General features: G+C 40.5%; 1 protein-coding gene across 4 annotated transcripts in view; it reads left to right on the top strand.

The window, feature by feature from the left end:
- Nucleotides 1–20,148, top strand: part of TAX1BP1 (Tax1 binding protein 1) — a 95,002-nt gene extending 74,854 nt beyond the window's left edge. For all 4 annotated transcript variants that reach the window (XM_048838461.2, XM_048838459.2, XM_048838460.2 and 1 more), the window contains 4 exons: nucleotides 1,790–1,964; nucleotides 2,379–2,527; nucleotides 18,240–18,325; nucleotides 18,927–20,148. In XM_048838461.2, coding sequence (XP_048694418.1) covers nucleotides 1,790–1,964; nucleotides 2,379–2,527; nucleotides 18,240–18,325; nucleotides 18,927–19,128 — 612 coding nt within the window. In that variant the 3' untranslated portion in view covers nucleotides 19,129–20,148. The remainder of the gene's footprint in view (nucleotides 1–1,789; nucleotides 1,965–2,378; nucleotides 2,528–18,239; nucleotides 18,326–18,926) is intronic.
- The last annotated feature ends 5,480 nt before the right edge of the window (nucleotides 20,149–25,628 follow it).

Raw genomic sequence — 25,628 nt, 5'->3', positions numbered from 1 at the left:
TAATCACAGTATGATAATTTTTGCAAGGCATTACTAATGGGGAGAGTAATGTTTGTTAAAAATATATAAGTACATTCATTCCATGTTGTATGAATGAACCAAGATGGAAGAGAGGATGTACATGAGAGGCATTCAGGACAGCTGTTTTATTTCATAAACAGTGACTCAAATAATTTCAGTATAGAGTAAACTAGTTGGAAAATGAGAATATTTAACTTATTTTTTTTCTCAAAAGCAACCCAAAAATGCTGTTGATCCTGTTTTTTGTACAAAGGAATAGCCAAATACGTGGAATGTTTTTTTTTTTTTTTTTTAAATATGTCTGTACCATATTTCTCTAATTCATAGAAAAGCTAAGTAAAAGTCAGGATTTTGATACGACTATTTATCTGGAGGGAATCATTTTTTAGCTGGAGGGAATCATTTTAAACAACACACATAAGGAGGAGTGCAACTGTAAAAATATTGTATGAAGCTTATAAAAGCTTGTAATGTAAATATCTATAAATTTGCTAGAACAATTCCAAGGAAGAATCAAAGTGCTCTGCTAGACTGAAACCATGATTTAAAAGGTTAAGCATAGTACAGTAAACAGCTTTTCAATTTATACTCCATTATCAGTGTTTGTTTATAAATGTCACTAAACATAGCATGCTAAAAATGTTCATTTGTAGTCTCTTCAAACCTATAAAATTACTTAGTTTCTGTTTTATTTACATACTTATATAGCCTTTGATTTTTAATCAGTCTCTACCCTAGCAGTCCAGCTTATAGCTAAGACTATTTTATAGCACCTTTTACAAGCACTTTGATGTACATTCTATTTTAATCTTAGGTGATGCTGGAATTAAAGTATTAAATGCCATCATGTTTTTAGCAAAAATGTTTCCATATTGTAGAAAAAAACTATAAGCATATGGGACATTTCCACTTTCGGAAAGTGTCTCAGACTTTTAGAAAGTAGACGCTGCACTTTGAACTTCTTTTGTTTGCTCCTTGGGGTTTGTAAACAAACAGCCTACAAATTGTAGGACAGAAAAAGTTAGGACAGCTTCCTACTTTTTCTCCAGTTACTTTTGTTTCTTCTCTCTAGCTTGAAATGAGTGGAATAAAGTCCCATCCATCTTAAAATTCTTCTCTTACTGAAAGCAAGAAACTTTAATCCAGTGGGCCAGAACCTCTGCTGGTATAAATTGGGATAGCTCCACTTAAGTCAACAGAGCTACCCCAATGTATACCAGTAGATGATCCATCCCAGTATATCTAGTAAGTTTTTAAAAATATTTCTCTTTTGATAGATGCATAGAGTATTGCATCAAGCCTATACCTGATAATTGGTGTGTTCCTTAAGTATAGTGTTTTTGAGATAGAACAGGAATTTTATTTGTGAATTGTTCACAATATGTACATCATCTCAATTGTAAGGAGAGATCAGGTGGAAGTAGCAGAGCCTCTACGTGTTTTGTAGCTGATTTTTTTTATTTGCTTTGCAAAAGTAGATATTTGTATGAACAATATTGGTGATTTGGCTTTTTTATTGAGTTTGCACCTATTGATAGAATTTCAAAATAAAATTTCTAATAAAAAAGTTATCAATAAATTTAAAAATGTAACAAAAAAGTCAACTCAGTCAAGTCATGAAAGGTGGATCTGAAAATTGGCACATAAAAATTAGAATTTTTTTAAAAAATTGAAGCTTTTAATTAAACTATTTATTTAATCAGAATTTAAAACATTTGATAATTTGACTTCATTTGTTAATTACATTTTTAAACTTTTTGTTTATTAGGAACTTGGCAGGAGTCCAGAAAATCAAGCTGCAAGGATAACTAAGGGACAGATTTCTCGGCAAGATTTACATTTTCTTAGTCCATACTCAGGGGAGAGTGGGCTGGTTCCTTCAGTGCCAAGTAGACTACCAGTGCTGCAGTATGGAAACCCTTATGCAATCCAGGAAACAAGAGGTTTGTAAAGTTTTATTTTCCTCAGCTTTTTTTGGTCTCACAATTTAAAAATAAAGGTGCCATTTTATTTATGTAGAGGCAGGACTGGACTGTTGATATCCTTGCATATAATATGTTTGTCAGAAATGGCTGGATTAATTAATAAGTCTGTCTACTCTCGTCACTAAAAGGGAAACTTTCAAGAGGACACAAGAACAATGTTGTACTCACACCAAAGTTTGTTCTAGTTGTGCATTCTGTTTAGCAGATTTTGGGTTTTGGTTGAGAACTCCCTAGTTGTATGAAATCTAAACTGAAAACATTTGAAGTTTTGATTTAATTATTATTTTGATATGACAAAAAGTGTACTAACTGTATTGAACAGAACTTTTTATGCAATAAATAAGAGGCCTGCTCTTCTGATTTTTATTTCAGATGGAGCAGATGGTGCTTTTTATCCTGAGGAGCTCCAAAGGCTGCCTGTAAGGACTTCCTCTTGGGAACTGGAAGACAATGTAGTCTGCAGTCAGCCTGCTCGCAACCTTAGTCGACCTGATGGTCTGGAAGACCCTGAGGATAGCAATGTAAGCTAGGTTACTTGTTCTTATTTTTTTCCTTCATTTATTAATCAGCATCCAGGAGTTAACAATTGCTTGGATATAGTGAGCATTTAAAAATTTTAAAATTCTGATACGCTTAAGCAGTCTTTAAATTTGGAACTGAAATTTTATTGAAAAATATCTGAGCGCTATTTAAGGTGAAAAATTTGCACACAAATTGATGAAAATTCAAATCATAGAAATCTCTCTTGAATTCTAATACCAGTTTATTTTGGTTTTGGAGTCATAGCCTCTGATAACTTTTTTCTTTTTAAATATTAAAGCAAACTTATTTCAAGTCATATTGCTATTTCAGTATATAACCATATTCCTGTTCCTTAACGTTACATACACAGCCTTTCTTGTAGAACATATATGTTTTTAATTCTCTCGCCAGTATGTGAAAACTTAATTGAAACTGAAGACAGGAGAGTGAGTTTGTGTGTGTATGGGGGTGGGAGGGTGAGAAAACCTGGATTTGTGCTGGAAATGGCCCACCTTGATTATCATGCACATTGTAGGGAGAGTGGTCACTTTGGATGAGCTATTACCAGCAGGATAGTGAGTTTGTGTGTGTGGTTTTTGGAGGAGGGTGAGGGGGTGAGAGAACCTGGATTTGTGCAGGAAATGGCCCACCTTGATTATCATGCACATTGTAGGGAGAGTGGTCACTTTGGATGAGCTATTACCAGCAGGATAGTGAGTTTGTGTGTGTGGTTTTTGGAGGAGGGTGAGGGGGTGAAAGAACCTGGATTTGTGCAGGAAATGGCCCACCTTGATTATCATGCACATTGTGTAGAGAGTTGTCACTTTGGATGGGCTATTACCAGCAGGAGAGTGAGTTTGTGTGAGGGGGGGCGGAGGGTGAGAAAACCTGGATTTGTGCTGGAAATGGCCCAACTTGATGATCACTTTAGATAAGCTATTACCAGCAGGACAGTGGGGTGGGAGGAGGTATTGTTTCATGATCTCTGTGTGTATATAAAGTCTGCTGCAGTTTCCACGGTATGCATCCGATGAAGTGAGCTGTAGCTCACGAAAGCTCGTGCTCAAATAAATTGGTTAGTCTCTAAGGTGCCACAAGTACTCCTTTTCTTTTTGAAGACAAAACAAAAGCTGAAGGATTGTGTTACCCGTGTTTCTGAATTAAATGTTTAGCATATAGTTCAATGCAAGGTGTAAATTTATGAAGATAGTTTTGCAAGAGATACAGAACAAAAATAAATATTTAAACAGAATGGAAAATATTAAACGGTGAAACAATTTCCATTTTGGCCTTTTATAACCGCTAAAAGTTTGAAGTGGTAGAGACTGCTGTCTGTCATCTAAAACCAGGGTAAAGTAAAAATGGTATTGTTTGCGAATATACTTTCCAGGGCTTCATAGTGTGATGCTTTCTCTGTAGAGGCGATGTGGGGGAGAGGAACAGAATCACCTCCCCCCTGCCACCGGTTTCTGTCAGGGTGGAAGTCGGGCTGAGCATAGCTGAGGGGGATGTGCCTGGGAAAGGCACCAGCACCTAGCTCCCCTGCTGAGTCCCACTCTGAGTTCTGTCCCTTCCTTGCCTGCAACTGCAGATACCTGCTGGGCAGTAGGTGTACAGAGCCCGCTCTGGCCCGCAGCAGGAAGGCTTTTCAGTACATACAGAACCTTTTAAATATTCATCCATCCATCTCTCAACAGTCATGAGACTCAGTATGACATAAACTTTTATTACATACCTCACTTGACCCTCGTTGGATAAATACTACGAAAGCAATGTGTTGGATCTAGTGAGTTTGTCAGGCCTGTCAGGAGCTACTGTTACAGAAAAGTGAATGCTTTACCTGTTGGCATTAAGGAGTTTTTAGGATCAAACATATCTTTTAAGGAATGTTAGGAATTTTTTGTTTTATTTGGTTAGCTGAGATACTCTTGTATAAAAAAGAAAAAATGGGGTTTAGTGAACTGGTTTATGAAGAAAACTATACCCAAACTATATGTATGTTTTAATTTGAACAGTTGTTTTTACTGTGTTTCAGTTTCTAGATGCACTTGCTACTTTAAGAAATATTTCAGAAATACTTTTCTACAAAGTATTGTGCTCTTTGCAAGTACGGTGGTATCATGACCTGTTTCTCATTTAGTCTAGTTTGCCACATTTAATTGCTATTAACCTTTGCAGAAACTGATCAGTGTACAGACAGGCATGATTTTAGCCTTGGTGCTCAGCACCTATAATGGAGAAAAATGTATTTCTTCCTCCTGCCTTTTGAACCCTATGTCCATTATTGTGAATAATTAGGGAAACTGTCAGAACTATTGCAGCCTATTTAAGGTCTAGAATATCAGCTTTGTGCTGTTGCCCACCTTTTCTTCACATTTTGCATATTTAATCTGATCATTCTTGGCATAGACATTGCTTATGACAAGCCCTTCTCTTCTTGAGTCATCTGCTGCAGTTTAATTAGCAGAGTGTTCTTCCTGATCTATGTGTTTTGCCCTTTCGCAAACCCCAGAGAAACAGTGCTAGAGTCTTGTGCTCATTTGCTGACACAGCTTAGGTTTCGTAATGAGATGGAAGGAACCTAATATGCTCAAATAGGAAACAACTTCAGGTAAATGTGTCAAGAAGATGATACTTTTCTCACATCAAATCGCAATTTATATTTTAATACACTGTAAGAATTGATTTTCTTCCTATTTTCTGGCTGTCAAATGAAAATAGTCTGAGAATGGTAAAACATAATTAGTTTCCAAATAAGAGAGAGAGGGGATATATGTGAATAAGTCAAAATTCTTCTTTCAGTGCTTGCTCATGTCCATTCTATTATAGGTTACATTGTAAGTATGTGTGCTCGACACATGCACCAGTGCTACCTTATCTCGTGGCAATCATGAGTCATTTCATATCTTTAAATCTCACTTAAAACCCTCCTTTTCTCTTTTTAGTTCATCACTGAATCTCCCTGGAAAGAGTTTTGCATCAGTTTATTTTCAAATAGTGAGAAAAGACTGTTACTTTTCATAACGGTTGGTCTTTGAGATGTACTGCTCAGATCCATTCCATTGTAGGTGCGTGTGCTCGACACATGCACCAGTGCCAGAAGTTTTTCCCTCAGTGTATCCGTAGGGGACCAGCTCTGGCGCCCTCCCGAGTGGCGTGCATATGCACTGGTATAAGGGGCACCACCAGCTCCCCCATCCCTCAGTTTCTTCTTATTGCCAGTGATGGTGCTGGAATGTCTCCTTGCCTCGGCAAGCTTTCCTATCTCAACTGTGCCTAGTAGCGAATTCGTTGTATATGGTTGTTAAAGTTGTACTGTAAATAGTTCCCTTAGGGTAAAGTTAGAATTAGTTAGTTAGTCCTGGACTTAGCCTAGAGACAGGGCATGCCCTGGTCCCCAGGCTTCAAGCCTTTTGACAGCTGCAAAAAATCTATGCCAGTCAGTGATCTCCATAGAAGCTGCCTGAGGTGTTTAGGGAAACCCACATGAGTGACAAGTGTTGCATTTGTAAGAGCTTCAGGCTGCAGATCAAAAAGGAGTGGGACATTCGTCCTCGAGCGCTCCTTATGAAGTCTGCCCTCACACCGGCCTCAGAGCTGACAAGATTGGACTCTGCTTCAAGTACCGTGGCCTCAGTGTGGAGCACGCTGCTGGCACCAACTGCTGACCGGTGCTGATCCCTATCCCCAGTACTAGCTAAAAAAGCAAAGAAGGGCCAGGAGAGGATGTTGTCATACATCCGTAAAGGGAGGGAGAGAGCTGGAGGAGAGCAAAGACCCATGTGGGGCGGCTCTGCCCCTCCAGACGCTGGCCAGGCTCCAGCTCTCATTGAGCTGTTGAGCCCGCTTCCAGACCTGCTCGCCACCCTGGGAAGCGGCAGAGCACTCGGCACCTAGTGGTGCCGTTCATGCCAGCCAGTGAGGTGCCCCGTTTGATGGGTAAACCTGCCCTGGGACCCTTCCAGTGGTCTCCATCAGTGCGGCACCACTCACCGTTGCAGGGGCACCCCGCCAGTGCTTGCCTGAACAGCACCACCAGCCCCTGGATGCGGATCAGCTTACTTGCTAGAGTTTCCGGTGTCGGTCCCTGGACTTTAGGGTAGCGTTCCTCAGGGTCCCAGTGTCAGTTGCTGGTGGTCTGGTGCAGATCTTCAGAGGCACGTCACCAGTCTCCAGAGTATCAGTGCTGGGAGCGTCCAATCCTCGGCACTACTCCGGTGGGTCGAGACACCAGTCATTGGAGTCCCATCATCGGTCTCCGGATCACCAGTAATGATCACTGCGAGCATGTCCACGGTCTCAGAGATGTCGATCCTCTCACTCCTGGTCCTGGTCTACGGAGTGGCAAAGTGTAAGGCGCTGATTGCCGGGGTATTGTCGCTGATCCGCCGAATGCTGCCGGTCACCGGAATCACGGCATTGAGAGCCATTGTCCCGGTGCAGGTCCCCAGTGGAGGTCCACAGAGAGAGCCAACAGGAATTGGGTAGACAGGTGGCCTCGGTACTGTTCTGGTCCCCCAGACAAGCATCTCCCTCCTTGGGCTCTGACAGTGAGGAGGAAGTATTAGAGCACGAGGAGGAGGACCTGCCTGCAAGCCATGGTCACCCACAGGGGACATTGGCTTTCCCCTCTGGGCCACCAATGGCTGCCTGGCCCCAGGACCAGTGGCTGGCCCCCTGGCAACTATGGAACCCCAACTGTTGCAGGGGCATCAGTCAGTCTCAGGGGCAGCCGAAAGGCAGTCGGTGGCTGTCTCCTTCCCGCCACCTAACTCGGACGCGGAGTCAGAGTAAGCTCCCCAGGGACAGCCAGCCTCAGCCGAGGCTCCTTTGGCAGAAATGGTGGAGTGGGCAGACCCACCTGTACCTGCCTCCTCTTCATCTCTGCCAGATGAGGCGATAGCGGGGCCTTCTCACGCGGTCCCCCAGGATGATGCCAGGGCCCACCAAGAGCTTTCAAAGACGGTGGCATCAAACTGGGGCTGGAAGCCGAGGAGGTGGCAGAGCCCTCAGACTCCCTGTTCAATGTATTAAGTACAGCAGCCCCCCTCCAGTTTGGCATTGCTAGTACACGAGGGAGTGGTGAAACTAATCAAGGCCCTCTGGCAGATACTCTTCTCCCTGCCCCACATCTCCAAGCGAGTGGAAAGAAAGGACTATGTCACCGCTAAGGTTTATCTTTATACCCATCCTGCCCCATGCTCACTGGTTGTGTCAGCAGCCAGTGAGCACAATAGACAGGTCCAACCGGGATCAATGGCTAAGAATAAGATGGCAACAAGGCTCGATCTCTTTGGTAGAAAAACTTATTCTACGTCCGGCCTCCAGCTGAGAGTGCCCAACCATCAGGTCTTGCTTGGCTGCTATGATTTTAGTATTTGTCAGTCCATGGCTAAGTTCATGGACTCACTGTCAGAGGAGTCCAGGAAGGAATTCTCTGCTGTCCTCGATGAGGGCAGGGCTGCGGCCAGGGCTGCGCTCCAAGTGGTCTCGGATGCAGCAGTTTCTGCGTCTCAGACCATGGTTTCGGCTATTTCTATAAGGCATGCATCCTGGTTGCAGTCGGGCCTGTCAGTGGAGGTTCAGCAGTCCATCCAGGACCTCCCATTCCATGGCCTGGGACTGTTCTTGGAACAGACAGACAGTAAATTACATGGCCTAAAAGACTCTAGGACTACCTTGTGCTCTCTGGGCCTTTACACTCCGGGGCTTGAGAAGAAGCAGTTTAAGCTGCAACAGTCCTGCAGGTTCAGGACCCAACCTCAACCAGAGCCCTTTCAAAAGAAGGGCAAGGGCTGTAAGCACTGGCAGACCATCAGCTGGCCCCCTCAGCTCACTCGAGCTCTACCCGCAATCAACTGGGTAATAAGCAGGAATTTTTGAGGGTGCGCTCAAGGGCGACCTTCCAGCCTGTGTCCTGGATCCAGCACCTCTGCTTTTTTCCAACTGTAAATAGTGGCAGGGGAGAGAAGATAGTACCTGAGTTGTGTGTGCTTGTATGAAACTAAATGGCTTTGATATCTGGGAAACAGGATGGTGCAAGCCAACAAACTGGTTTGAAAACCAGCAGGACAGTGTTTGAATTTCAGCCTGTAAATGTGGTAGAAGATGGTTGTCTTACTGCTTTGACTGAAAGAGTAGTCTGACCACCACATTATAGCCTCCCCAGTCTCACCCCAGAACTACTTATCTTGAGAAACAAAGTAAAGAGCTTGAGGGAATTATAGTAGTCCTGATAGTAAATGGTAAGAGTGCTCATTCTGACAGTGTTGAAGTCTACTTTTATCTAGTAGCCAAGAATGGGTGGGAAAAAATTCATGGTCAAGGTTGATTTGAGATTTTTTGACTTAGGTCTGAATTAGAGACTTACAGAAGAAGTTGCATAGGCAGTCAAAGCAACTGACTATCCTTTTCCCTCCCCCCTGAATTCCTGTGTGGTGGTAGCTACTTAAACCAAACTTTACACAGGTGGTTGGTTACTAATTGTTTTTCATTTTCTGGGTGTCCAGCTTGATACCATGGTTTGCAGAGCTGCTGAGTTCTCACAGCTGCAACTGAAGTCAATGGAGCTCTGCTTTGAATGTATTTATAAAATCCTATATAATGCTGAATTAGGATCTGATTTTTCAGAGTAGATGTATCAAATTGGGCACCCAAAATTAGAGGAAACTTTTGACCCAAATCTCTCTGTCCCTCAGTTCCCCTCTGTAAAATGGGAATTACGCCCTTTCACTTCAGAGGGGTGTTCTGAAGATAAATAAAATGTTTGTGAAGCACTTGAATGCTATAGTGAAGAGTGCCATAGAAACGCCCATGAGTGGCTTTTGAATAATATGCAGCAAAGTCATGAGGCCACACACAGAACAATGAGGATAAATAGAATATTTAATAGCTGCTAAGTGAGCACCATCCATCCTGTCCACTGAATGAGGCAGGAGCCTTGTGGAAAAAATGTGAGATCATGTAACTAAAGATCATATCATATAATAGATAGGCACAAGGGCAGGGGTTCTCAAACTGGGTGTTGGGACCCATCAGGGGGTCACGAGGTTATTACATGGGGGGTCGTGAGCTGTCAGCCTCCACCCCAAACCCCGCTTTGCCTCCAGCATTTATAATGGTGTTAAATATATAAAAAAGTGTTCTTAATTTATAAGGTGGGGGTTGCACTCAGAGGCTTGCTAAGTGAAAGGGGTCACCAGTACAAAAGTTTGAGAACTACTGCATAAGGAGGTGAATTAAGATACCACAGGGCACTTTTTTCTGACATTTCCTAACTCCTCAGATGTCAGCGTTGTTTCATTATCTGTTTCTTCTTGGTCCAGGTGGGGCAGTTTGTACTGGATATTGTATCCTCCAAGAGGCCGATGGAGACAAGAAAACAGACAATGACTCCTAGTCTTAAAATGCGTGTTAGGGAATGATCCTGCATTGGTATTCATTGGACTGCATTGGACTAGATGTTCTAGGTCCTTTCCTTCCCAAATTTGTGTGAATCCTTGATAGAGACTAGGTCTGACTAAGCTCTCTAGTTCAGTTTCTAGCAAGTGGGTAAGCCTCTCCGATGGAGAATACTTTGAAATAAGAATGTTGGTAAAAGGACAAGTAAAACAATGGTTGCTGCTTTGTTAAGAATACAATCTAAAAATACTAATGAAAGAAGCCTTTCAGGAAAATTTGCTATTTACAATGTCTAGCTTTGTTACATGTAAAATGCATAACCTCTGCACAAACAGATATTTCGGAAACGTGGTATTTTAATAGCCAATAGGATACTGTAATTCCTGGGTATAAAATATATATATGAAAGAAACATTATCTTGATTAGGTGGTGTAGTAATACTACACAAAATATTCCATAGACACTTCCAGAAATTATAGAAACGAGGAGTACTTGTGGCACTAACAAATTTATTTGGGCATAAGCTTTCGTGGGCTAAAACCCACTTCATCCACCACTCTGGAACCTGTCAGAAATTATATTTTTCTGGTAGAGAAGATCTTGAGGTAGAATCGGCGTGCAAGCCCATATCATAGGAATACAAATACAATATTTTGGGTGCATTACTGCTCTCTAACTTGGTCATCTTTAAAATGTTGGAGAGATCAGAGAAGCAGTAATTCTTTTTGAGTAATAGTAATGGATAATTTCATCTTATTCTCGTGCAGACACCATAGTTAATCATATGTTTTAGAGTTCAGTTTACCAAGAGCTTTAAACTTTTATTTTATAAAAATCTTGTTGTGATGGAAAACATAAAATATTTGAGCTTTGAATTTTCATGGTGGTTTAATGAAAAATGAATTGATACAGAGAAGTAAGAGTTCAGAAATCAGCCCTTTAGACATTTTTTGAACTAGATTTTCTGTTTTTTTGGGGGGGAGGGGGGAAAGAGACTTTTTGCAAGTAATCTAAAGCACTCTGGGACCTGTCATTTGTCCACGTCATTTGTCCACATCATTGCTCCTCTTGTGCAGATTCCTAGAATATCAGGTATGCATAGGTAGTGTTTGGCTATAGAGCATTTTACAGTATTTTCACCATAACGGAGAATATTTGCACCAAGGCAAACCCTTTGAATTTGATGACAAATTCAGCAGGTGGTACAAATGCCGTCACTCACTCCCAGGGAGGGAAGGACAGAGAAACAACCTCCTCCCTCCTTCTCAAATATCCCTCTAGCCTAGAGGAAATTCCCTGAGCAGGGAAGAGGAAACCAGGAGTTAAAATCTTACCTCTTCTAATTTCAGTTGACATTCCTGTACAATTCTCTACTCTTAGGATAGGCTAAGTCCATGAACCCTAATCTAGAAGACTGTCAGGGGAGAGCTGTTAACACTTGCCCCCATTTCCATTTTCGAATAAATTAGCAGAGAGCTTATGCAACGTCATTGCTGGCCTGTAACTCCAGTTTTATTCACAGCATCACGCTGCCTTTCAGAGTCACTAGACAAGTTTGGAATGTCCTAGCTCTAATCATCATAAATCACACTTCTCCCCCAAAACCAGGGATAGAATCGAGGATTCCTTATTACAAATGTTCTAGTGTTAAGTAGTAAATAGTTGCAACTCACTAAGAGTGGGAAAAAGTGTATGACAAGTTTTCCACCAATGGCTGGTCTACAGAGGGACTAGCAGTTCCATCTGTCTTTCAGTCTACCACAAAACTTAAGCAGTGACCTCTGCAATGTTACAATGGAATAACCTTTCAAATACATGGAATATATGACAGTCAGATGTGCTGATCTGTTAGTATAATTGATATAAAAGCATATGAGATCACTGTTAAGGTTTTGCACTTTGAGTGCAAATTTCATGAAGATGGGATATACTTGGCTTTTTGGTATCTGCTGGAGACGGAAGGAGAGAGCTTTATGAAGTGTTGAAGTATGTTATCAAAAGCATTGTAGGCAATATGGGAGTGGAAATAAATGCGGAGCGTTTCCCCTTAATTTCTTATTTCCATTCTTTTAAGGTTTTGGGTGAATGGAACATGTCCTGCTTCAACCTTAACTCCTACAAAACATAGTTTTGTTAATTCATGTGTAGATTAGGTTGAACAGCACATCAGGACCGATTTCAGAAACTGTTGCTTGATATCAAATGATGTTGTCTTGGCACATCTTAGTCTGGCACATACAAGAGAGTCTGCTCTTGACATAGACCTTTATAACAAATTGTTCTAGGACCGACAGTTGGTGCTAAGTTACTAAGTAAGAGTGACAGGAATATAATTACAGGTTTCAGAGTAGCAGCCCTGTTAGTCTGTGTCCGCAAAAAGAACAGGAGTACTTGTGGCACCTTAGAGACTAACAAATTTATTAGAATATAATTGTTAGACATCCTGAGAGAGGAAATCATTCCTAGAGGCATGTAGATATAAGAAGAGTGCAAGATACAAGAGATTTTTATTAATGATATAGTTGGTTAGTCTTATTTAGGAAATGTAGAACTGATCCCAGCTTGCAGTGTGCTCAGAGTAACTTCCTGAAGAATGTTGTTAGTCACAGTAGGTATGTGGGTAGCAAGATGAGAATTTGTGGCCACCAGAAATTGTCAGGACTTTTTTTCTGGAATGCGTCCAAAACGGCCTTTCCACCTCAACTAGTCAAAATACCCTCCTCTACCTCCCAATCTTCTCCTTGCTGCCACTTCTCCAGATCAGGGATCTGCAAGGAGAAGCTCTGTTTAGCCGCTGATGAGGAAGAGCTGCCTTGGAGCCCAGACTGGCTGATCACAAAGATGCAGACTTGACTGCACAGAGTGAGGCAGGACATCTGCTCAGGATAGGAGGGGCTGAGGGAAAACACACACATTTATTTCAGTCCTTTTGTGCAAAGCACAAATGACTAGTATAGTCACCAGTTGTAAGGGTGAATAGATGTGACCTCCTCAGCAGTCAGCACAGGATCAGTATTGTTCAATTTACTGTCACATGTTAACGATCTGTAAAGCTCTCTGGGACCACCAGGCTTTTATGAGTGTGTGCAAAGCACCAAACACAATGAGGCCCCAATCCTGTTTTGGACTATGGGAGTGACTCATACTTTTTTTGACCTTTTGGATTTAGCATTCCTCATCCACCTGGTCATACAAAACCCACAAACCCACTCATTTACTTGTATCATCTTCCACAGTAATAATAAAAAAAGGACAATGCACATAAAAGATAACATGTAAAACAAATTAAAGAAATAGTTTATGCAGAGTGGAACTTGTGACAAGTTATGTGAGGGATAAATAGTTCATTAAATTTTTTTTTAAAAAGGGTGGCATGTACATTCCAGTGACAGTGAGGGTATGTCCTCCAGTGATTACTGTCTGACACTTTCTGTATTGTAAATTGAACTGTATTCCACTCATTTGTGCTTTTAGTCTCTGAATGCTTTTGGGCAAGAATTGTTTATCCATGGGATAGTGACCAGTTGTAACGTGCTATGCATGCCTTACAACTCAGTATAAATTATTATAATTTATATGGCTAAAAGAGGCATCTTCAATTACATTGGCTGGGAGAAATTGGGAACTAAATTACTGTGAACTTTCCATTCCTGTGTGTATTCCACGGTTCAGTCAGGTGCATTATGGGCTTTTGGCCTACGCCTGATTTAGGCAGTTATTGGGATCAGGATATTAGATTAGATGGGACACTTGTTACATTTTTCCATTGTTCCAAATTACTCCAAGAAAGAAGATAACACTAGAGAACATGTTCATTCTCTTTTTAGTATGTCTTGGTTAATAGTTGATTCTCTACAGGTCAACATTCAGGACAATTTGATTCTGTAGTATTTTGAAATGAAAATGATTGTGGAAATGGCCTCAGAGTATGAGGTAAAATCCTCAAATAGAGAATCTTAATTCTTCTTCAGGTTGTATCCCTTTGAGTGCTCCGCTTCACGTGCACATGTGCCCCAGCGTCTTTAATTGGAGATTTGTTAGCAGTGATCATTCAGCCCATACGTGCACCCTACACACTGAGGATATATAGGGCTGTGCAGGTGAATTGCCCTCAGATCCTTCACAGTTGCCTTCAGCCTGAGATGGACTGTCAAGCATGCCAGCTTTTATTGAGTGCCTTAATGTTGTTACATAGCATACAGTTTCTTTTCATTTATCGTTTTTATAGTGCAAATATTTGTAATAAAAAATAAAGTGAGCACTGTACACTTGGTATTCTGTGTTGTAATATAAATCAATTTATTTGAGAATGTAGAAAAACATCCAAAATATTTAGTAAATTTCAGTTGGTATTCTATTGTTTAACATTGTGATTAATCGACAGCCCTAATTATTAATACAGACAGCAAAAATAAACAGCACAAGAAAATATAGAGAACTGTTAACTTGAGTAATGATCAATGACCTATAAGGTCGAGAACTCAAGAGCAAAATTCATAATTACTAGATAGAGAAATGTAAAACAAATGCTGAAGCAAAATTTTATATACTGTGGAGAGTAAATGTTGATGTGTTCAAGGAATTCTTTAAACCAGGTGAACCCTCAATATAAAGATTATAATTTGTTAATTCTGATAAAATCTTGTTTTCTGTGGGATGTGTTAATAGGGCAGAAATGCACATGCAGTGAAGCTGAACCTAAGGCACAATCCACTGTTCACTGATACAGCTTCCACAATTGAACAGGAGGCATTGGCTAGCTTTACGAGTAATTAATACGTGGTGCAGAGCATACATATTCAGTATGCACTATTCTATATATTTTAATGTTTGCTGGAAATATATTTACAAGTATAATTGGTTTTTCTTTTGTGATATTAAAAAAACATAGTAGAATTTATGGTACACCAAGCTTTGTGTGTAATAATAAATCCTCTCAGTAATTATCTAATGTTTCTTTACAGACAGTTATGCTTTAATAGTAAGCACATTAACGATTCCTTTCAGGACTGCACAAGTGCTCTTTCTAAAGTAAAAAGAAAAGGAGTACTTGTGGCACCTTAGAGACTAACCAATTTATTTGAGCATAAGCTTTCGTGAGCTACAGCTCACTTCATCGGCTGCATGTAGCTCATGAAAGCTTATGCTCAAATAAATTGGTTAGTCTCTAAGGTGCCAGAAGTACTCCTATTCTTTTTGCGAATACAGACTAACACGGCTGCTACTCTGAAACCTTTCTAAAGTAGATAGCATTAACTATAATTTGTGTAACTGGAATGATGAAGGTGGGGGGTCTCTTTGCTCATCTATAATTGTTAACATACAGCTGGTAGTAATTAACTCCTTCATCTTTAGTACTCTCTGCTAAGGACATTTTGAATTAATATTTATTACTGGTAAATCCTGATTGCTGACCCTAAGAAGTCAAATAGAGTAACAGTGTGATTATGATTCATAGCTTCTGAGCATGTTTTCTGGTTTGGTGCTCTGCACTAAACAAAGAATATATGTAAGCATGGAAGAGAGGGAGTATAGGAGCAGAACTGATCACAAAACAGATTTTCTGTTCTGTGAAAAAATTCGATATTTTGAAAAACATTTAATGCCAAATCAGGATAAATAGCAAAAATTTAGAATTTTTCACAAAATTAAATTCTGAAAACAAAGTGTTTTGAGTCACTTGAAACATTTTGTTTGCTTTCAGCCCTTTCTTTCTTTTTCTTTCTTTCTTTCTTTCTTTCTTTAGTGCGTGCGCGCACATGCGTATGTAAAGTGAATTTGAAAACAAAGTCATTTTGAAACCAACAATCAAAGCCTTTAATTTCAAAAGGGGGTATTTTGACATTTTTCAAAATGTTATTTTCCAATTTTAAAAAATACCAAAGTTTTGTCAATGTATATATTTTGGCGAAAAACTGCAGTTTTGTCGAAACTGCATTTACTGATGGAAAACTGTTGGAACAAAATTTTTTTGACCAGCTCTATTGAAGAGCCCTATTGCTAGGGGGAAGTGCCATCTGCTTCACTATCTAGAATACTTTAACAGAGCCAGTGAAATAATGCCAAGTGTCCAAGAAATGGCCTTCTAGCTATAAAAATGAAAGGATTATAAAGGAAGTCAGTTTTAAGGGATTTAAATTAAACTAGGTATGTATTTGCTGTATAAATATGCATGTGTAGAGAAATTGTTTTTATTTTCTCATGGTAAATATTTAAACTGTAATGTGGAACAGTTCTGATTTGCTCAGAACATGATTTCCTCGCATTTGTTTGTGTCTATGTGTATGTTTGTGCTCTGGTCTACACTGGGGTGGGGGGAAATAGATATAAGTTACGCAACTTCAGCTATGTGAATAACATAGTTGAAGTCGACGTACTTAGATCGACTTACTGTGGTGTCTTCACCGTGGTGAGTCGACTGCTGCCATTCCCTCGTTGATTCTGCCTGTGTCTCTCACAGTGCTGGAGTACAGGAGTTGACGGGAGAGCGCTCGGGGGTTGATTTATCGTGTCTGGTCTAGACTAGACGCTATAAATCGATCCCCACTGGATCGATTGCTGCCCGCTGATCCGGCGGGTAGTGAAGACATACCCTGTGTGTGTTTTCAGCAATAACAACCTTTTACTATGTAATGTTGAAACACTTTTTAGATATTAACCAGTAGTTTTTCTCTATTAATAATTAAACTCTGTTCATTGATGACAAAAGGAACAAATAGTGCTTTTACAATCCATATGCCCCTCTACTGCAGGTGCTAGGCAAGAATGTTATATAGGAAAACATGTCTGTCTCTAGCATCTGCTGCAGTAAGCCCCACTAGCTGCTTAATGAAAATGTTAAATGGTTGAAATTAAGCAGCTGTTCAGAGAGTGAGGAGGAGAAAACTATGGAAGGAATCTCCAAATCTGTCTAGTTTCCATTAACTTTTCTTGAGAACACTGCGTAGTAATTAAAAAAAATAAGAATAAAGAACTCAGTGCAATTTGAATGTAGGTATGAGTTGTCTGTGCAAAGTAGACATGCAGTTGCACACAGCTTTTGTACATGAATTTTTGAAAATCAGGCTCCTAGTGTCTTTGTTCACACTTGTGCTGAGTATTAGGAGAAAAATGATCTAGGAGATTGGATTCCAGAATGTTTTACAGGTTTTGCTGAGGCTTTTATAAATCAGCAGAATTTACTTAGAAAAGCTTCTTGGTTTCTGTATCCATTTGCAGAATGGAACTGAGAGGATATGCAGAAGACAAGTTTATTAGTAGTCGGCTTGTTCTTCATACAGTATCAAAAACATGCACAACTCTAATTTTTCTTTTCTTCTCCCTTAAGGTTTTTCTTTGTATCTTGTTTCCTTCACCTGTGTTATACAAGAGCAGTGGTGGAAACAAATCCTAAATTTGTGACATTATGATTGATTAAAAAACAAAACACAGCACTTCCCTAGTTTCTGCACCTGTCAGAAAGAAACGGTCAGAACTAAGGATCGCAGTACCGGGATGGGTTATCCTGCAGCTTATTCAGTTTGAGTTTCACATCACAGACAGATTTTTTGGGTGTATTCTCCAGTGGCAGACCTGATTGGGGCTAACTCTTAATAGAAGCTCTGAGGCAAACCTGATTGTCTATCAGCATAGTGATCCCCATCAGTGCCTGCTGCAGCTGTTTATGTGCTGTTAGTGTTCATGAAATGAGGACACCACTGACAGCTGATGAGAGGAAGCAGCCAAACAGGGCAATTTAGCTGATGTGCCTGACTGCAGTGTGAAATGTGTGACATGCTTGGCTGGCAATAGGAGCATATACAAATCACTCAGAACGGACTGTTGGGAAGCAAGAATGTGAATCTAAATGGATGGGGTTTTTTTTTCCCCACTGAAATTCAGATTGACAGATTAAGAATCTAACTTGACATCCTATTATCTAGAATTTTATTTCTGAATTTTAGTCCTTCATAAAATGTTATTGCGCCTTATAGTCTGGTGCCCTGCATTTGGTTTAACGTAGGATTTTTGTTCTGATATGGTCCCAGGCATTTGGAGTTAGGTGACCAATGTATTTCCTTAATAAATGTATTAGTAGAAGTGTTCCAGTATGACTGGCACAGATTTATAGTGTATCATCAAAAGACAGTTTGTTCAGCTTTTAATATTCATTAACAAGTTTCTTGGTTTTTATATATTTCAGTAAAAATAGTGTTTCAGGAGGTCCAAAGTAAAAGATGAAAATCTAGTCCCCAAGTTTTCTCTAAAGATGTTGGAGAGAACACGTTTTCTTGCAGATATTTTTAATAACCCTGCACATTTTTTCATAGGATGATGATGAGACTATACCTTCTGCTCCTGATCCTCCAAGTCTTCTCTTACATGAGCGTGGAACAGGTTTTTGTTTTGACTCCAGGTAAATTTGTCATATCTTTCAGGACGGTCATCAACTCAAAGAAAAAATGTTACTGTTCAGAACTTCCAAGTAGTGTTCATTGTTACCAGGGAATTTACTCTTAGATGTGCAATTTGGAGGACTGTTGGCATTATGCCTCATTTCACAGAACATGATGATAGTTTTGGTGCATGAATGAACATTTTTGTTCTTGCTGACCTAATTGTGAGCCTAAGTTAAGAACTTTTATAAAGTGTTATGTTTGCTAAGAGCAGAGTAAGCATTTATGAGCAGAGAGAATGATTTCCTAAGAACCTGCTTAGCCATTAAGACATTCAGTAGATTTTGCATTCAGTAGTAGCTGGAATTATGTAACCTTTTTGACACCATGTTATTTTGGAATTTCAATATAAAACTATTTTAACTGTATTGAACATTTCAGCTAATGTCTGTTCTAATTAAAACAGTTACTTGGATACTTAGAGGGCTAAACCAGCTCCCATTTAAATCAGTAGCAAAACTCCCATTAACTTCAGCGGCAACAGGATCAGACCTTTATTTCTCAGCTTTACTCAATGATACCTTGTGTCAGTGTTTCATTTTCTTTTTTCTTTCTCCCAAGTTTTGATGTGCACAAGAAGTGTCCCCTTTGTGAAGTGATGTTTCCGCCTAACTATGACCAGAGCAAGTTTGAAGAACATGTTGAAAGTCACTGGAAGGTGTGCCCCATGTGCAGTGAGCAGTTCCCTCCTGACTATGATCAGCAAGGCTTTGAAAAGCATGTGCAGACACACTTTGATCAGAGTGTTTTAAATTTTGACTAGATAAGTATAAGTAATTTTTGTTTGGGGTTTTTTGCAGTCAAGCTTATAAAACATCTCCAACAGGCAGTCCACCTATAGAAAAGAGAATGCAGCTTTCATATAACTTAATGCAGATATCTAAATGCTACTTTCAGTATACAATACTCTACAGTGTAATTGGAGTTAAGGTAAATCTTTGGCCTGTCAGCATTTGTCAGGTTAGCCTCTCTTAATCTAATATTCTATAAGAAGAAAACCCACCTTGTATATGTGTCTGTGTTTTTCCCCTGTTTAGTAAAAACGGTAAGGACACAGGGAGAACTTGAACGTGATTGGCCTCAGAAACCAAGTCCAATTTCTTGGTGCTGTTCAGTTATACAGAATGACTGGAGGTTTCTCTTGACCATGATAATTGGAGCATGATTAAATATGAAAACTTAGTGTGTAATAAAAGGATGTTTCTCATAGTAATCTTGTGAAGTATTTCTTTGGATAAATGTTGATTCAGAACATTACATAACATCCTATGAAAATATAGTTTTCTAATCTACTTCAGAAATGTAATGTAGTTGCATGTATTGAGAGACTACATGCTTGCAACAAAAAATTAATTTATGGCAAATACTTTACTTTTACTTATAAAATGTTTGTCTTAGAGGATAACTTTAAATAAAGTACATTTATGCTTTAAGGAAATATTTTTATGAATTGAAAGGAACTGTTATGCTTAAAAAATAATTGTTTAAAAATCACTACCATTCAGTTGCATTTAGTAGAAAATATGTTTTCATACTGAATCAAATAGTGAGTTGTGTTCTTTTTGGAATAGGGTTTTTAAAATCTTTGACCTCTTAATTTTGCACATTCTTTCTAATATGTAACTATCAGTATGTATATCTAAAAACATTTTATATTTAAAGAATTACTTTAAAATATGTACTATATAAAGCAAGAAAGTAATTTGTTCCTTTGGATAAAATAATTTGCTTTTCACCTGTTGTACAGTAGTCTTGTTGCATTAAAGACAAAATTGTTCATGGAGTCTGTGGTGTTCTCTCCCTCCCCCCCTTTCTTTAACCAATTAAAGTAGTAAATTATGTAATTTACTTTTTAAAAAGTGTTGCTTAGCTGGAGTAAGAGATAACTTACTCTCATGAATGCTTATTGGCTGCTTTTTCCAGAAGAGAAGACCTGAACAATTGTGTTGTCAGTAGTTCCCTTTTTCATTTATATGGTCAGTGTTTAATAAGAGATTGGATTTTCCCAACTAAAGCTGGTCGTCATGCACAAATTACATCTGAGTATGCAGCCACTACATCGTCAGTTCTCCATGTTTTCTTTTAAGTCTTGTAATTCTGTTGAGGAAATTAGAATTGAGGAAAACTAGTACTGTCGAGGCTTCTTAGAAAATTTGTACTAAAATCAGTGCTCAGTATTTTGTTACACTACTTATGTGATTCTTATTTACTAGTATATAAAATATATATAAACAGAACACATTTTAAAGATAAAATTATTAGTAAAGGCACAGCAAGTCTTGTTATGGCTGTGTGGGCTATCAAAGTCTGAAAACAACCTCAGAACCCAAGTTTGTCTTGAAGCAGATTCAGGACTGGTAGAACTTTGTCTTGCAAAAATTAAGGTGTCTTCTCTGAGTAGTATCCCAAGGGATGCTGTGCTTCAGGTGCACATGCACCTCTTCAGCTCTTGATAAAAGATTTTCAATTAGAAGTGTCTGTTTGGCCTGTGCATGCACCCAATGCCGCCTCATGCCAGATACCGATGCAATATAAGGGTGTAAGGATGAACAGTTCTCAGTTTCTTCTCAACTGCCTCAGCCTGAGATGGAGCCCTAGTGTGTCCACCTTGGGTGTGTTTTGGCTTTTCTAATATTTCTATAGTGGTTAAGATTGTTTTTATAGTTAGTGTACTTCTAGTTAGATAAGAATTACTCCTCTTTCCCCTTGGGGAGACATTTTTTTTTCCTGGCAGGGCATGCCTGGCTCACCAGGTTTCAAACATTTCCTCTCCTGCTGAGAGACTATACCTGTGAGCAGTGGCCTCTCAAAGTGTCTGTTGCTTGGGGGAGGCCCATGTCTCCCAGAAATGCAACTTATTCCTGGCCCTCATGTCCTGTACAAGGAAAAACAGGGAGATTAAACTGACTGCTAATGATCGAAGTTGGCCTAAAGGAGCGTTCTGAGTCAGGTTAGGAGACAATGCCCCTCCTCCCAGTGCATCTGGCACCAGAGAGATACCTACTCCTTCTACTTCAGTATAGGCTTCCCCTAAGAAAGGGAAGACTTTAGAGGCTTCAAGGAAGGCTTCCAAAAAGAGGAGTGTGAATTCTCACATTAAGGAGCCAGCTCCCAAGAAGTCCAGCTCCCTGGTGAGATTACAGCCTCAGTAAGATTGAGTCGAAGGATTCCTTTTCTAGTAACCATGGGGCCATAAAGTCAGCATGAAGGAGAGGGACAGCTCCAATAAGGCCTCAGCACCTTCTACTGGCAAGGAGGGCAAACAGACAGTTGGGACTGGCACAGTTAAGTTCAGCCCAGCTGTTGGTACCTATGCATTCAGGCCAGCCATCGTTAAGTACCCATGCATGCGGCACCCTCAACATTGAGCAAAGAACAGCACCAGATGCCACTGGGATCTACTTCAGTATGCCTACCATCAGCTTCAGCAAGTGTGGTCTCTGCTACCATGTCAGTACCAATCCCCTATTTGGTATCCTAGGAGTTCAGATACACTTAAGGACTTCTTGATAACATACGAACCGGAGTTCCCTTTCCTCCTGAGTACTGAGTGTCTCTCGGTACTGAGACCCTGATCTGCAGACTACTGTACTCTGGTACCACAGAACTCTCCACTGTTTTCTGCAGGTGCTCCTCCTTTAGGTGAGATGAAGGAGACTTCCAGTTGGTCTCCTCTGTTTCTATTTCTGTACAGGGTTCTTCAGCATCTCCCTTTAGGAACACATTATCTGAAAGTCCTAGAGAAGATTGGTTTCATTATCAAGGGTGATTGAACAAACTTTGCATGCTACCCCCACTTTGATATGTGCATATGCGCCTCCCCCCACCCAAAGGTCACTGGGACCATCTGATAAGGAGACAGAGTTGTACAGCCCTCTCTGCCCCGCCCCACCCCACCCCACCCTAGGAGGAGATATTTCAGGAACAAGGAGGCCACCACTCAAACATCTATTTCATACTCCTCTCCAGATGAGGTGGTTATGCCTCCACCACCATCCATGGCTGATGGTTGCTGGTGATTTCAAGACCTCATAAAGAAGATAGCTGATAGTCTTAATTCTTTTTGACAAGGATTCACAGCACAAACTGGTGTATGTCTTGCAGTCGGCAACAACCTCCAGGGTGGTGTTACCCATCAATGGGACGCTCCTAGATCCAGCTAAGATGGTGTGGCAGACACCTGCGACTAGTCTGCTCACATGTAAATGGGCAGATAAGTATTATGATCCCCTTTCTTTTTGTTCTCACACACTCCACCTCACTCCCTGATGGTAGATGTGGTAAATGAGAGGCGTAGGATAGCACTTCTCTAAGTCTACCCCCATGACAAAGATCAGAAAAGGTAAAAGGCCTATTTGTGAGCAACCCTGCAATTCAGATCACAAATTATCAGGTAATCATGGCCAAATATAAAAGTTTATAAATAACAGATTCATGGCTTTTATTGAACATCTGCCACACGAACACACAGAGCAGTTCTAGCCCACAATCTCAGGCCATCTGGTGGCCAGAACTGCTCTTGAAGCATCCTTAGATGTTATGGACACTGCTGCCAGGGACATGCCCTGTGCATAACCACCACCACAGACATCATGGCTCCATCTCACAGGATGCTAAAAGAAGCATAGAAGAACACTGTGGAGGACCTAGCTTTTGACAGTTGTAAACTATCCTCAGAGACCATGGTTGACTCCTTGCACATGCTAAATGATTCCAGAGCTACTTTATGATCCCTTGTCATATATACACCTACAACTAGCAAAAGGTTTAGTATGTCACAGAGTGCCCAGAGCTCATGTCCTGCTCAGTTTTCTGGGTTCCATAGTTCTACCGATCCCTTAGAAAAAGACAAAATTTCAGAGTGCCACCCAAGAGCCCTGCATGATTACCTAACCATCTTTGAAGCAACAGATTTGATGGGTTGTTTGAGGGTTCAGATCACTCAAACCTTTGGATTTATAGCTGTGCCCATTAGCCCACCTCCTCCTTTGGAGACTGCCATGCCTGTTTCCAACATGCTTGGAGGCAGATCACTACAGACAAGTGGGTCATAACATCAGGCTATACCATCCATTTTACATCACCCCCTCCCTTCCACCTCCTCTCCCTGTCCCTCTTCAGGGCCCCTCTTACAAGCTTTTATTGAGACAAGAAGTGAACTCTCTTCTTTGATTAGGAGCAATAGAGCAGGTTTTTCTCCTCAAAAGGGCAAGGGATTTTACTAAAAGTATTTCCTTGTGCTAAAGAAGGACACATGGTGGAGACTGATCTTAGATCTAAAGCTTCTAAACAAGTTTGTAAAGTCTCAAAAGTTTCAGGAAGGTGGCTCTGGCAGCTATAATTCCTTTTCTAGAGGAGGTGGTTTGGTTTTCAGTGGGCAAGATGCATAATTCCATATAACAATATACCCATCACACAGGAAATAGCTATGCTTCGCTATAGGGCAGGATCATTTCCAATACTGAGTGCTACCCTTCAGCCTTTTCGTGGTCCCAAGGATGTTCTCAAGAGTCTTGGCTTTTTACCTCCAACTAGAAGCAATCCTAGTCTTCCCATATCTCAACAACTGGCTACTAAAGGGCCATTCCTACAAAACAGTGCTATCTTCCACCCAGATGGTCCTTGGTCTGTTCCAGGAGTTGGATCTGCAACTGAATGTAAAAAAAAAAAGTCAGCATTAACCCCTGAACAGAAGATACAGTTTACAGGGGCATATTTGCAATCATTGAGAGCCTGAGCCTACCCTCCCTTAGATTGATTTGTAACCTTACTTAGTCTGGTATGGGCAATCCAGGGGAGACCTCAAACCACAATAAGGAATGGTCTTCAGCTCCTGGGAAACATGCCAGCTTGCATCTTTGTGCCCAAATCCACAAGTCCATGTCTCCACTGCTTCAAGGGTTGGCTCAGAATGACCTATTCTCCAGTCAGACACACTTTGGACAGACAGGTGATGGTGAGTCTACAAATGAGGAACTCCTTAGATGGTGGAAGAATCAACTCCATGTCTGTACAGGTGTTCCTTTCTGTCACCCAGCCCATTCAGTGACTTTAACAATAGATGCATCACAGTTGAGGTGGCGAGCCCATATCAATACCCTCACAACTCAGATTTCCTGAAGTGCCCACCTGCAGTATTTCCACATCAATTAGGATGACCAGATGTCCCGATTTTATGGGGACAGTCCCGATATTTGGGGCTTTTTCTTATATAGGCTCCTATTACCCCCCACTCCCTGTTCTAATTTTTCACACTTGCTATCTGGTCAGCCTAACATCAATCCATTGGAGCTCTGGTGTGTCAGGAACACTTGCTTTCATTTTCTATCTTTCCTAAGGGTCATGATGGAAGACTTATTTTGTCTGTTCTGTATTAAGCAGAGAGGCATAAGATCCCCTTTGTGTGTGCTGAAGCCATGAAAATACGGAACTTGTGCATAGCTCATCAGCTCCAGATTTAAGCACTCTACTTCCTAGCTATTCAGAACACCACAGCCAATATCCTCAGCAGATACTTTTCACAGGATTACAAATGGGAGTTAGATACCCAAGTATACAAAAACAGGAGAAAAGGATGAAGTTGAGTGTATGTGCTGAAAATGGTGTGGCCCAATTATTTATAGGCTACAACAATAAATTGTTTATTCAAATGACAAATCCTCCAGTAGTATTCTCTATATTTGCTCATCTGGTGTCATCTATGTTTATTAAGGGTTCAGGGCATCTCTACTCATAGATTAGGAATCCTGTCTTGACCTGGGACCTCAACCTAGTACTCAGTTAACTTATGAGACCTCTGAAACAATGGCAGCCTGTTCTTTGTTGCATTTATCTATGAAGACGGCCCTTTTAGTAACCATCACATCGATCCATAGGGTTGGGGAGATTGGAGCCTTAAAGGCAGATTCCTCCTTTATGATGTTCTTTAAGGACAAGGTCTCTTTACATCCACACCCAAAACTCTTACCTATGGTTCTATCAGAGTTCTACCTTAATCACTCCATTCATCTACCAGTTTTTTTCCCGAAGCTAGAGTTTTCTCCATAGGAATCCTGTTTACATACCTTGGATGTAAGAAGGGCATTGGTCTTCTATTTAACTAGGACCAAGGAATTTAGGAAATCGCCTAGGCTCTTCATTTCTTTTGCAGATAGATCCACGGGGTCTTCAATCTCTGCTCAATAGCCATGTATTATCACTTGTTATAATACTGCAGGTGATCATCTCCACCCACCAACAGGTGATAGCACATTCACCCAGATC

The sequence above is a fragment of the Caretta caretta genome, chromosome 2 (genome assembly GCF_965140235.1).
Source record: "Caretta caretta isolate rCarCar2 chromosome 2, rCarCar1.hap1, whole genome shotgun sequence".
Classification (NCBI taxonomy): Eukaryota; Metazoa; Chordata; order Testudines; family Cheloniidae; genus Caretta; species Caretta caretta.
Note: the sequence above shows the minus strand (reverse complement) of the source record. Positions and strands in the feature narration are given on the sequence as shown.